Source organism: Oncorhynchus tshawytscha, linkage group LG10, assembly GCF_018296145.1.
Source record: "Oncorhynchus tshawytscha isolate Ot180627B linkage group LG10, Otsh_v2.0, whole genome shotgun sequence".
Lineage (NCBI taxonomy): Eukaryota > Metazoa > Chordata > Actinopteri > Salmoniformes > Salmonidae > Oncorhynchus > Oncorhynchus tshawytscha.
The window spans coordinates 38015167-38029440 of NC_056438.1; the positions used below are offsets into that span (position 1 = coordinate 38015167).

At 39.1% G+C, this 14274-nt stretch overlaps 1 protein-coding gene across 2 annotated transcripts in view; it reads right to left on the reverse strand.

Annotated features, from left to right (window-relative positions):
* Nucleotides 1-14274, reverse strand: part of myo10 (myosin X) — a 255739-nt gene that overhangs the window by 147979 nt on the left and 93486 nt on the right. Inside the window, exons 5-6 of one of the 2 annotated variants that reach the window (XM_042328542.1) lie at nucleotides 11978-12139; nucleotides 1953-2111 (exon numbers count right to left, since the gene is read on the reverse strand). In XM_042328542.1, coding sequence (XP_042184476.1) covers nucleotides 1953-2063 — 111 coding nt within the window. In that variant the 5' untranslated portion in view covers nucleotides 2064-2111; nucleotides 11978-12139. The remainder of the gene's footprint in view (nucleotides 1-1952; nucleotides 2112-11977; nucleotides 12140-14274) is intronic. The other variant, XM_024419927.2, reaches the window with a different exon arrangement.

A 14274-nucleotide genomic window follows, 5' to 3' on the forward strand; every position in this document is an offset into this window, starting at 1 on the left:
ATACGGCTTACCCAATAACAATAATACACTAAATCACAGATTTGCACATCAAGAAAAATATTTAAATAAATTATAGTAGCCTACTATTAGCGAAATAGAACTCAATCGACTGAACATTAAATGGATTTCAATATGATTGAAATACATTATATAGATCTATAGCCTTTACTGTATTTATATTTTCTATCTCTGTCTTTATTTTAAGAATATTTTTAGGCCTATCCTTCACTTGTGTAACAATTGCAATGACATTGGCAACTTTGTATTTGTAATCAACTTGGTTGTGAAGTTATCGGCGGTCACAGAGAGCTGGATACACATCTTGACTCTATGTTTAGCGCAGATCTTCTGAATGTAAAGTGAAGGGCAAAAACTCATCTAACGACGTACTTCGCTGTTCTACAAGTGGTCTGAAGCAGTCAGTAAATAACGAGAATTTTCAAGTGCAACTTCAGCAATAATGATTTTGGGAACCAGGTCAGAGATTTAATGATGGACCTACAAAGGTTATTAGCCTTAAGATGCTATTGGGAAACCAGGCCATGTGCATGATCTTCCGTGACCTTTTGATCCAGAATTCGGACACACAAATTGTTACATCCCAGCAATGGTAAGGCCTACAGACTTGTGCTTCTGAGAGTCTGTTGTATGATTTGAGCTTTAGTTCAATTTTTATTAATACATTTAACCCCCCTAACATTTAACCCCCTAACAATGGGAGTATAATAGTAAATCTGCAGGATGGTGATTTATCTTGACAGACATACTGGGAATAGATAATGACTAGATAACGGCTAACAAAATGGATGGCAGCATTCTAATCTGTAGTTTTGTGTCCTGGATATCTTTTTGTTTGTGTACAAGGTTAAGTGGGTGGTGTATTGAAGTGAATGATGTGAGTGTGTGGCAAAGGTCCCCCATCCATGAACAGGCACTCTTTCACAGTCTGAAAGAGTGCCCGTTCAAAATGAATAAAGTGTTTGATGTCACAGTACCGGAGAGATTCACTGTACTAAGACTTGACAGTAATGTGTGGCCTAATGGATGCATGAATAACAACTCTGGTCCTAGTAAAGTGTGTACTGTATGTGTGACTTTTCTTCCCGGTTTTCTTCATAAACTGACCTCTTCATTCATCACTAGTGTTTGTGTGAGAAAAATCTTTGTATAGGAGTGGGGGACTGAAACGAAAACAGACTTCGGATAATTTCTCAGCTTTCTGCTTCTCAACTGATCATGTGAAACAAGAAGAGGTACTGTATATCTCTACATCTGGACATGGCTGTTTTCAAATCTCATAACAAAAATGACATTGAAGTTCCTCATTGGTTTTCATCTTGTCTGTTTTAGCACCATGTCACAGTGAGATTAAATATGGACCATAGAGGTAATCCATTCATTCGGATAAACAAAATAACTATTTATTATCTGAAATGGTCCCATGAGACATTAAAGTTCCTCATTTGTTTTCATCTGTTTTAGCGCCATGTCACAGTGAGATGAAATATGGACTACTTTAGGTGCTGGGAATATATTATATGAAGTTATTTCAGAACAAGAAACTTGAAACTTATGAACCATTCTTCTCTAGTTTACTTGAAATATTGTCTGACTGATTTGTAAATGTTGACACAATATAAGCTACAGAAGTAGATGTGTGTATCAATCAATGGCAAATCTATGTATCTTCGATGAACTAAACAATGGGGCTTTCATTCTCTTGAATTCTTACTCTCACCATAAGGGGAGACAGCATGGCAAAGTGTGTTAATCTTTACTTTACAAGGCTTCGTAAACACTCACATAGATTTCACACACTCGGAAGAAGGCATAGCAGCGTTGTTGATGCATACTTTTGTGGTTTTAACTGTCTCTGTGATCAAGATAATGAGGTACTTTGATTTGCACAAAGTGAGGAGTGCCTGAGTATCATTCTAATATGAATAACTCACATAAATGTTCCTCTGCTGGTAGCGAAGGTACAGGTTGTGCATGATGGCCCCGTCATGAAGGTCTTCCAGGCTGGCCATGTCCTCCACTCCACCTGAGCTGCTGGGGTGCATGGGCTGTACTTTCTGTCTGGTGAGGGCATTCTGCTTGTAGGTGTACACCTGGGTCAAAACACAGAGGGTAGGTTGTAGGTTGTGAGTGGACAGTTCACTAAAGATTCTCCTTTACAACAATGATCTGGAATATTTGTTCATTATTGACTTCATGTCATATGGTTCTATTGAAGTCACCAAATGGACCATAGAGGTAATGGGTGAAAATATTTTGAAACAAGAGTATTTCATTTGGTCTTTATTGATTTATTCCTTGTTTTACCAGGGGAGTTGACTGAGAATACATTCACATTTACAGCAATGACCTGGGAAAAGTTACAAAACATAGTAAAAATACATAGTTAACATACAAAATATATAAGCAAGCAAAACCACACAAAAAGATCAAGCATAGAATCATAAGAAACAAACACATTCTTCCCTAAAAAGGTCCTCACACAGCCATCTGACCTGCCTCAGAGGCACTAATTCATCCAATTTCAGCAAACTCTGTACACCATTCCACAAGCAAGGTAGAAAATAGCTAAAGGCTAACCTAACTCTATCGAGATGGAAGGGATCTCCAGAGTTAGCCATCCCTTAGACCGTGTCTGACAGCTTGTATTTCCGTAGGTTAACAGAGAAGCCAGGTATGGAGGTAGGTTATGCAACACGGCTTTATAAACAACTAGTGTGCAATGCATCGATCTACGAGATTTCAAAGAGGGACAGCCTACTTTCTGATACAGAGTGCAGTGATGTGTGCTGAAACTATCACCCGCAATAAAGCACAATGAACTACGATAACTGCATCCAGTGGCTTCAATACAATGGCATCTGCATTCATATTGACAATATCACCATTGTCTAAGACCGGAATAAATGTTGACTGAATTATTTGTTTTCTGCTATTTAAGGAAAGGCATGACCTATTCCCATAAAATACCATTTTAATTATTAACTTCTTAATTCACTAACTCATCAACATGATTTTTGAAGGAAAGCCTATTATCAATCCAGATGCCTAGAAATGTATAAGTGGGGACACAATCAATGAGGGCACCATCCAATGTTACGTATGCATAAATCATCAGATATATGTTCACGTGATTTGGAAAATAGCATATACTTGGTTTTACATGCATTAGGAGAATATTCAATCAACGTCACACCAAACATACAGTGCAAATTGTTGCCATATTCTGGGAATATAAGATATTAATGCTCCAATGTTTTATTGGAACATTTCCGGGGACCAAAGACGTTTAAAACATAGAATATTCTGTCATGGTCCCCTGGAGGTTTTTGTCTAGTTCCTGACTTGTTCCGGGGATGTCCATAAAGACGTTTTTAGGACATTGCCTGGTAGCCCTAAAGAAACATTCTCCCCCCCAAAATATGTGCCTCATTACACATCACCCCTTGTTACTGTTGCTAAGCCCATCAAAGCCCTGATCCATTCACAGCTCTTTTGTCTGTTGACAAGGTTAGGGAAAAGGACACACACACACACACCAGGTCTATCAATATAAAGCATTTTCAACTTACAAATTTGACCCACATGATTACATTTTGCATGTGCATGTAAACAGTAGTTATAATTCAACATGTCCTCACCCAGGATTTGAACTCACAACCTCTTGGTTCACAGCATTACAATCTTTCTTTTACACCACCATGTCTGGGTAAAATACTGATTTCACCTGTATTGCTACACTTTGCACTTCAAAGTAAATCTCAGCTCTATTAAAAGTACACTCAAGAAAAACAATTTTATTTATCTGTGTATTTTTTTTCTTCTTTATTAAACGTTTTATTAATTCAGGTCAGCCCAATTGAGACCAGGGTCTCATTTACAATGGTGACCTGAGTACAAACATTTTCACAATCAAGAAAAATGTACATTCCAAATAAAACAAGAATACACTACCATTCAAAAGTTTGGGGTCACTTAGAAATGTCCTTATTTTTTAAAGAAAAGCAGAAATACAGTGTAGACATTGTTAATGTTGTAAATCACTATTGTAGCTGGAAACAACTGATTTTGTAATGGAATATGCGTACAGAGAACCATTACCAGCAACCACCACTCCTGTGTTCCAATGGTATGTTGTGTTAGCTAATCCAAGTGTATCATTTTAAAAGGCTAATTGATCATTAGAAAACCCTTTTGCAATTATGTTACACAGCTGAAAAATGTTATCCTGGTTTAAAGAAGCAATAAAACTGGCCTCTTTAGACTAGTTGAGTATCTGGAGCATCAGCATTTGTCGGTTCAATTAGAGGCTCAAAATGGCCAGAAATAAAGGACATTCTTCTGAAACTCATCAGTCTATTCTTGTTCTGAGAAATGAAGGCTATTCCATGCGAGAAATTGCAAAGAAACTGAAGATCTCGCTGTGCACTACTCCCATCACAGAACAGTGCAAACTGGCTCTGGTGCACAACTGAGCAAGATGACAAGTATATTAGCTTCATTAAATAGTACCCGTAAAACACCAGTGTCAACGTCAAAAGTGAAGAGGTGACTCTGGGATGCTGGCCTTCTAGGCAGAGTGACAAAGAAAAAGCCATATTACAGACTGTCCAATAAAAATGTAATATTAAGATGGGCAAAAGAACACAAAAGGAACTCTGCCTAGAAGGCCAGGATCCCGGAGTCGCCTCTACACTGTTGACGTTGAGAATGGTGTTTTGCGAGTACTATTATATGGAGCTGCCACACAGAAGTACCAGTCAAAAGTTTGTACACACCTTCTCATTCAATAGTTTTTTCTATGTTGTAGAATAATAGTGAAGACATCAAAATTATGAATTAACACATATGGATGTAACTGAAAAAAGTGTTAAACAAATCAAAATATATTTTAAATTTGAGATTCTTTAAAGTAGCCACCCTTGGCCTTGAACACAGCTTTGTACACTCTTGGCATTTTCACAACCAGCTTCATGAGGTAGTCACCTGGAATGAATTTCAATTAACAGGTGTCTCTTCTTAAATGTTCAATCGTGGAATTTCTTTCCTTCTTAATGCGTTTGAGCCAATCAGTTGTGCTGTGACAGGGTAGGTATACAGAAGATAGCCGTATTTGCTAAAAGATCAAGTCCATATTATGGCAAGAACAGCTCAAATTAGAAAAGAGAAATTCCTTTAAGACATGAAGGTCAGTCAATCCAGAAAATTTCAAGGACTTTGAAAGTTTCCTCCAGTGCAGTCGTAAAATCCATCAAGCGCTATAATGAAACTGGCTCTCACGAGGACCGCCACAGGAAAGTAAGACCCAGAGTTACCTCTGCTGCAGAGGATAAGTTCATTAGTTACCAGCCTGAGAAATGGGCAATTAACTGCACCTCAGATTGCAGCCCAAATAAATTCTTCACAGAGTTCAGGTAACAGACACATCTCAACATCACCTGTTCAGAGGAGACTGTGTGAATCAGGCTGTGTGAAGCATGTAGGAGGAGGTGTGATGGTGCTTTTCTGGTGACACTGTAAGTCATTTATTTAGAATTCAAGGCACACTTAACCAGCATGGATACCACAGCATTCTGCAGCGATACGCCATCTAATTTAGTTTGCACTTAGTGGGACTTACATTTGTTTCTTTAAAGGACAATGACCCAAAACACACCTCCAGGCTTTGTAAGGGTTATTTGACCAAGAAGGAGAGTGATGGAGTGCTGAATCAGATGACCTGTCCTCCACAATCCCCCAACCTCAACCAATTGAGATGGTTTGGGATAAGGTGGACCGCAGAGTGAAGGAAAAGCACCCAACAAATGCTCAGCAGATGTGGGAACTCCTTCAAGACTGTTGGAAAAGCATTGCTCATGAAGCTGGTTGAGAGAATGCCAAGAGTGTGCAAAACTGTCATCAAGGCAAAGGGTGACTGCTTGAAGAATCTCAAATATAAAATATATTTAGATTTATTAAACACTTTTTTGGTTACTACATGTTTCCATATGTGTTATTTCATAGTGTTGATGGCTTCACTATTATTCTACAATGTAGAAAATTATTTAAAAAATAAAGAAAATCCTGGAATGAGTGGGTGTGTCCAAACTTTTTACTGGTACTGTGTCTGTGTGTGTGTGTGTCTGTGTGCGTGCGTGCGTGAGTCTATAAATATATATATATATATATATATAACAAATAAACCATTAGAATCAATAGAAACAACTGCAATCTTCTATGAATTAACTTAACACCAGAGTCCTAAACTGCACTAGTGGCAGCAGGGGAATCAAGAAGCAAGGAATTTTGCATGTTATTCCAACAATGCACTAAAAATATCACCTGTGATAAAGTCAAGAACTGTCAGGAAAATTTACTGTACAATCTACCTCCTGCTATTTAGGGAGAGACAACATTTTTTTTTTTTAAAAGCCCAATTTAAATATTAGCTTTTTAACTAGTTTATTGTTTTTTAAACAATGAATATGTCAATCCAAATGGGAGAACCATCCAATTAATGAAAATATTTTTTTGCGAGAATTATTTGTATTATTATTATTTATTATGTATTTAATCTTGCCCGCATTAAGTACACATTTTAAACCAACTAGTGCTTTCTGTAAGTCAATGCAAAAAGGTCAGATTGCAGCTCTGACATAGCCTGGTCAACAGCTCGGGAAATGGCAAACATAACAGTGTCATCTGTATACAGATTAATATTACAAGTTTTAACAGATATACCAATATTACTTATATAAATAGAAACGAGGACAGGTCCCAATACCGTCCCCTGCGGTACACCTTTGCAATATCCAGGAAACTACACTTAACACCATCAGAAATCACATATTGTGTCCTGTCTGTTAGATCATTCTCAAACCACATGCAAGAATCCTGTTCCTGGCCTATTTCAGTCAACCTTTGAATGAGAATGTGATGGTCAACAGCAGAATGATTAGTATGATCTTAGCAATTTAACACAGCATAGCAGCTGAAACGGCGCTATGTCCAGATCTAAAACCAGATTGGTGCACATCAGGGGCGGACTGAAACAATAATTCAGTCCGGGAATTTGACTCCATCCCAGGCCACCCTGTTCACGTAAACCACCAGACCGCTAATTTTGTAGGCTAACCCTATTTGTTGATGTAACGGGCACCAAACTAGTTATACATTTGGACACTATGTTCATCTGGGAAGAAAGTTATCCACATTACAAAATACAAACATTTGGGACTGACCAAATGACCAAAAAGTAGCCTATCTGAACACTGCATTTTCAAGGTATGCTATGGCTATGGGTGCACCCTCAAAAACTCACTAGGAATACACCAATCATAGCACATCATACAAATGTACTAGGCTAGACACAACTATTAGCCTACACTTTTTAAAAAGAGAATGAGATATACAGAGTTAGCTCAAATGTTCAAATGATTATCTTTATATTCAAGCATAACAAAAGTATCAAAAAACTTCACACACACACATTCACAGAACTTAAACATAAGCTACAACAATGTAAGTAAGTATAATACAAAAGTTGAAAAAATACCTCCTCTACAAAAAATGTAGATTACAATGTTCCCTCACTGGTGTCCATAAAGCCAACAGCACAACAATAAACACATCTATACACTAAGTCAATGAAATTGAACATTGGCTACATAACTGCAAGTATAATATGAAAGTCCAAAAAACATGCCTCTGTACAAAAGCTTTAACTCACATCAAATGTTCTTTCACCCTTGTTAGCCTGTTAATAAGGAAGAGTCATAGCATAGCTACTTTAGAGTAACCAGTAAGTAATTACCACTAGTAACAATATAAGCTCAAAAAACTAGCCATGATTGTTGGCCGTGTTTTCCAAGTTATATGCTGCTTCGTGTCTGCGTCCTCTGTAGCTAAGCCCACATTTACCAATAACTTTAACAACATCAATCACACGTTCCATGACCTGCCTCCTCTTTCTGACCTGGTCTCGTTGAACTGACATTTGCTTATCACTCAGATGTCTGCTTTGCTGGCTCTGAGGAAAAAGGGTTCTGCACTTTCTCTATGGGTCTTGCTTCTCTCATGTTCATGTACTTTCTGATGGGCATGTTTCCAGGCCTGCATGCCTCCTTTGACAAATGCACTATCACTGGCGTGAAGGTTTTGCGAATGCAAGACATACTGAGCAGAACAAGGAGTGAGTTACTTCATTGTATGCCAGCCATTTTCTGTTTGTGCCATCTCTGGAGTGGAATACATTGGGAATGACTCTATGAGAAGTCAAAATCCTTGGACTGAGGATGGCCAAAATAATCAAATGGATGTTCAGTGCTTTCCCTGTCCCTTTCGATTTTCCCTGTACTGGGCTCTGAACCTCTCTCTCTCTCTGCACATCTGGTTGCTCTGCAGAATGAACATTGTTTTAATGTTGTAAACATTAAAACATAAAAAAATGTTGTAAACATAACCTAAACTTAAACTTGTATTACTTGCGTGGTCATTGATTGTATGCCCCCCGATTACAGTCCTACTGATAATCTCATAAATAAAGCACATATTAATCTAAAATCATAGCCTACATGTTTAGGTTTGTGCTCTTCAGTTGTAGCTGAAGGTTCCTGCTCTGAGTCTGACTCTGAACTGACCATCTCCAGTTCTGCAAGAGCACCTGAAACTCTAGTGCTGCTGCTGCTTCCTTCTCCACCTTTGCAAAGAAAATACTCTATTATCATACTCACTATCATTAGTGTATCAGTAGGCTACATTAATACAGCTCTGAAAAAAATTAAGAATGGTCTCTTAATTTGGAGTGGTCTTATAATTTTTCCCAGAGAAGTATATTATTGTAGAAACTTGTAATGCTGGTACTAATGGTGCTAATGATCTTTGTCATTGCCTGTGCTGTGTCACAGTGTTACGTTCATGGATGCATTATGGTTACGTTACTGTAGCCTGTTTCGCTGTACATGTGCACTTTCACTAGCTTATGTGGTCATGACCGAATGTTGGTCAGCCCAGTCAGCCCAGTCTAGGTTTACTATGTTTTACTAGTTGAAACATATTGCCTTCAATGTCATATTATGATCGCTATGTTGCACTCATTGCTATGATATAAATCTACCACGAAGACGTAAGACGTGCAAACTGTTTAGCCTGCCGGCCGTTGTGTCACTATTATTAGCTAGGCTACTTAGCTAGCCATTCTGGGTGTCGTGTGTGTGGTTTAGCTAGTGTTTTTTGACTGACCTGGTCCCTTACTGGCGAACATGTTGCTTATTTTGTAACGTCTGTGGCAAGGGCCTTTCTCTTTTTATTCTCTCCCTCTCTGCTCCACCTTTCCTCTTCTGACTGTCCATTTCGCCGTGCGACTTGTCTAAAATGTTATCTGTAAGAGGCAGGTAGACGGTTGCTATGTGCGTTGCGGAGAGACCTGATGTCATTTTTGGTGCGGGGACACTGCAGCGAGTGAGTGAGAGACGCGCCTGATGCGTGGATTCTCCGTCAACTCATTCCGGCTTGCTATATTATTGCTGGTCAAATTGACTATTCACCGCAGGCCAAAACGAGCCTCAGACCACCGGGAAATTTCCAGTCTGCCATTGGTGCACATTAAGAATAGAGTGAGAAGTTGAAAAAGTTCATAGCTTAGAGTTGGCCTGGGATTCTAAACTTTGGGAAGACAAAATAATATGGAAGAGCTCAAATACAGAACGGATTTAATATTTTGTTCTTACAAATGACATTAATGAAAACAAAACTGCCTACATTTTTAAGTGTAATGGGGCCAAAGACATTTAATTTACTCAGGATACAGCCAGACAGACCAGGTATTAAGACGTACAGTGCATTCGGATAGTATTTAGACCTTGACTTTTTCCACATTTTGTTACGATTACAGCCTTATTCTAAAACGAATTAAATTGTTTTTTCATCAATCTACACACAATACCCCATAATGACAAAGCAAAAACTGTTTAGAAATGTTTACTAATTTATTAACAATAAACTGAAATATCACATTTACATAAGTATTATCACCCTTCAATCAGTACTTTGTTGAAGCTCCTTTGGCAGTGATTACAGCATTGAGTCTTCTTGGGTATGACGCGACAAGCTAGGCACACCGGTAACTGTTCCTAGGCCATCATCAAAAAAAGAATTTGTTCTTAACTGACTTGCCTAGTTAAATAAAGGCAAAATAAAACATTTGGGGAGTTTCTCACATACTTCTCTGCAGATTCTCTCAGGCTCTGTCAGGTTGGATGGGGAGCGTTGCTGCACAGCTATTTTCAGGTCTCTCCAGAGATGTTTGATCGGGTTCAAGTCCGGGATCTGGCTGGGCCACTCAAGGACATTCAGAGACTTGTCCCGAAGCCACTCCTGCATTGTCTTGGCTGTGTGCTTAGGGTCGTTGTCCTGATGGGAGGTGAACCTTCTCCCCAGTCCGAGGTCCTGACCGCTCCGGAGCAGGTTTTCATCAAGGATCTCTCTGTACTTTGCTCCGTTCATCATTGCCTTGATCCTGACTAGTCTCCCAGTCCCTGCTGCTGAAAAACATCCCCACAGCATGATGCTACCACCACCATGCTTCAACGTAGGTGTGGTGTCAGGTTTGAGAGTCTTTAGATACCTTTTGGCAAACTCCAAATGCGCTGTCATGTGCCTTTTAGTTAAGAGTGGCTTCCATCTGGACACTCTACCATAAAGGCCTGATTAAAGGACTGCTGCAGAGATGGTTGTCCTTCTGGAAGGTTCTTCCATCTCCACAGAAGAACTCTTGAGCTCTGTCAGTGTGACCATCGGGTTCTTGGTCACCTCCCAGACCAAGGCCTTTCTCCCCCAATTGCTCAGTTTGGCTGGGCGGCCAGCTCTAGGAAGAGACTTGGTGTTTCTAAAACTCTTTCAGTTAAGAATGATGGAGGCCACTGTGTTCTTGGAGACCTTCAATGCTGCAGAAATGTTTTGGTACCCTTCCCCAGATCTGTGCCTCAACACAATCCTGTCTCGGAGCTCTACGGACAATTCCTTCGACCTTGTGGCTTGGTTTTTGCGCTGACATGCACCGTCAACTGTGGGACCTTGTATAGACAGGTGTGTGCCTTTCCAAATCATGTCCAGTCAATTTAATTTACCACAGGTGGATCAAGTTGTAGAAACTTCTCAAGGATGATCAATGGAAACAGGATGCACCTGAGCTCAATTTCAAGTCTCTCAGCAAAGGGTGTGAATACTTTTTTATTTTTAATGCATTTGCACAAATTTTCTAAAAACCTGTTTTCACTTTGTCATTATGAGGTATTGTGTGTAGATTGCTGAAAAAACGTATTTAATCCATTTTAGAATAAGGTTGTAATGTAGAAAAATGTTGAAAAAGTCAAGGGGACTGTATACTTTCCGAAGGCACTATATGAGGATATTGTGGAAATACTGAAAGGACACTTTTTACCAAAACCACTAGTTAAAAAAAGGTTTAGGTTCCACAGAAGAAACCAGGAAGAGGGAGAATCAGTGACAACGTTTGCTGATGCATTAAAAAACTGTGAGTGTAAGTCTAAGCCCTGTGTTCGCGATATCTACTAAGCTAACATATGGAATTGTTTTAAGATGGTCATACCATGGATCATTTAGCTATTTGATGTAGAATTTTAGAACCCCTGTCAGTATAAAAAATATATACAAAAATGATTTGATAAAATATTACATTTGTTCTTTACTGCTATAGCCCATAGAAACACATTGAATAACACATAAAAAAAATGGCAAAACAGACAGTCAAAAAATAAATAATAAGGAATAAGGTTTTGAAGTGTCTGTCCTATATCCAGGAGATATTTTTTTTAAACTCCACCACAAAAAATGTTGACCCATATTTAGTACCTTTTTACATCCTTATCTATCCTACTGGGTTACCTTCTTGATGACTCTCCTGAAGTGTCCTAGCAACTTTTTTTTAACTTAAAAAGTACAGAAAACAAATGGAACACACTTAAAAATAGAATGGTCTTCAGAAACAAGTCCCTGACACAGGCCTTATCCCCTGCCCCAATCCAGGTTATGGCGATGGCGAGATGGTTTGACAGAATGCAAGGTAGCATCCACCACACTGTTGACTTCAGGTCCTTGGCACCCGTTACAGCTAGAACCTAAGCTACAAAATGCAAGAGAAGTATTAGAAATGACACACATATTTCCATCCCCCACCCTCTATATTTCATATACATTTATTGTGACAGTCTAAAGCAGGCCTGGGCAATTATTCTCCAAGGAGGGCCACGTTATAATATGTTTTTGCCATCGCGGGCCACAATCATATTACAGGATTATACATCATGTGTATGACTGTGTGACAGATATCTACTGTAAATCATGTCTAGATGTGCTACTTATTTTACTTTTTTAACATGCACAGAAATAAACCACATCCATGTTCTCCTTTTGGTAGGTATTTTCATTATTAAACATGCAATGAACTACACAGAGGAAAAAGTATGGGTATGCACAAAAACACAAGAAAGAAAGAGCTTAACATTACATTTAAACTACTCAATCAGTGTGAGGAGTGAAGTCTCTGATAGGCATTGACTAGAGCAGTGAAGTCAGGTATAGTTTCTGACGTTGCTATATGCATGATTGCTGTGAGGTGAGAGTCAGTAAGAGATGATCTGTGCTTTGACTTGTTATATTTCATCACTGAAAATGTCTGTTCACATACATTGGTTGACCCAAAGATCTTCTGAACATGATTCGTAATCTTTCGAAAGTTTTGTTTAATTGAGAGATGCATAGAACCTGGTCAGTCACATTGTTTTAAATTACTGCATCAGACAGAAGATCGATAAGCTCAAGTTGCAGGTCAGAGGGAGCGTTATCCACATTGAAGGTGAAAGGAGAGATAACCAACAGCATGTCATTTTCCAACACTTTGAAATCCTCAAAACGATGAGAAAACTCACCGTTCAAAGAACGGAGCAGCGATGTATAGTTCTCATGCTGGTCATCTGATAGGGAATACACTGTCGAAAGGTGGGTGAGATTGTTGGCTTCTACTTGGCGGGTCAGGAGGAGTCATTTTTCCTTGAAGACTTTGACAAGGCTGTACGTTTGATGTGGAAAAAGGCCATTCCCTTGTAGTTTGGAATTCAGTTAATTCATGAGGGCCATGATGTACGCAGTGAAGGCAAAATCAGTCAACCATTCTTTAACTTGCAGTTGAGGTAAATCCACATATTTTCCTTCCATTTGCCAAAACGCAGCAATCTCCGACTTCAGGTCCCACACCTGTGGTTTAAAGATTTTGCTCTGATGTAGTTTACCACTTTAGTGACTGCATCCACAACATGGCTCATTTTCAGAACACATTTACAAAGCATCTCCTGATGAATAATGCAATGCAGGAAAATCATTTTCTGATCTGGGTTCAGCTCAGCTATTTGATCTTGTATCCTTTTCAAAAGGCCAATGTACTTCCTGTCAAGTTTGGTCACACTGGATCAGTGGTCACACTGGATCACTTTTTAAAGCTTAGTCCCAGCTTTGCCGTACACTTTTAACCTCCTCCAATAAATCTTTCCCTGTGGTTGTGCCCTTCATTGACTGCACTGAAGCAAGCCCCTCTGTAATTTCAAAGTCTGGGGTTATGCCTCGTAAGAATATCAACAACTGTGCCATGTCACGTGCATCACTGCTCTCATCCAGGGCCAAGAAGAAATAGGTGAAATCCTTCCCCTTGTCTTTCAACTGTTGTTCCATATTCTCTGCAATGTCCTCAACATGCCATGTCACTGTTCGTCTTGACAGGGAAACATTTTCAAACAGTTCTTTCTTGTTGGGGCAAAGTATTGCTGCAGAGTCAATGAAACATTCTTTAATGATTTCGCCCTCAGCGAATGGCTTGCTATGTTTAGCAATTTTTTGGGACAGTACATAGCTAGCTCTCGCAATTCCGACGTTTGCTGAATGCAGTTTTGTGAACTGAGAAACTGAGAAAGCAACTATTTTGATGCACTTGCCCTCTGCTCAGAAGGCATATTCCTATATTTCTCTGCATGCTTCGTCTGGAAGTGTCGGGAGAAGTTGTAGTCTTTCAAGACAGTGATGCACTCTTTGCACACTAAGCACACAGCTTTCCCTGATACCTCAATAAATAAATATTTCAATGTCCACTCTTGCTGGAACACCCTACATTCATTGTCTACTTTCCTTTTCTTTGAAATCTTTGAAAAACTATTTTTTGAGAAAATGTCTAGCTGCTGCTATTTGTTACTGTGACGTTTGTGTCAGCCT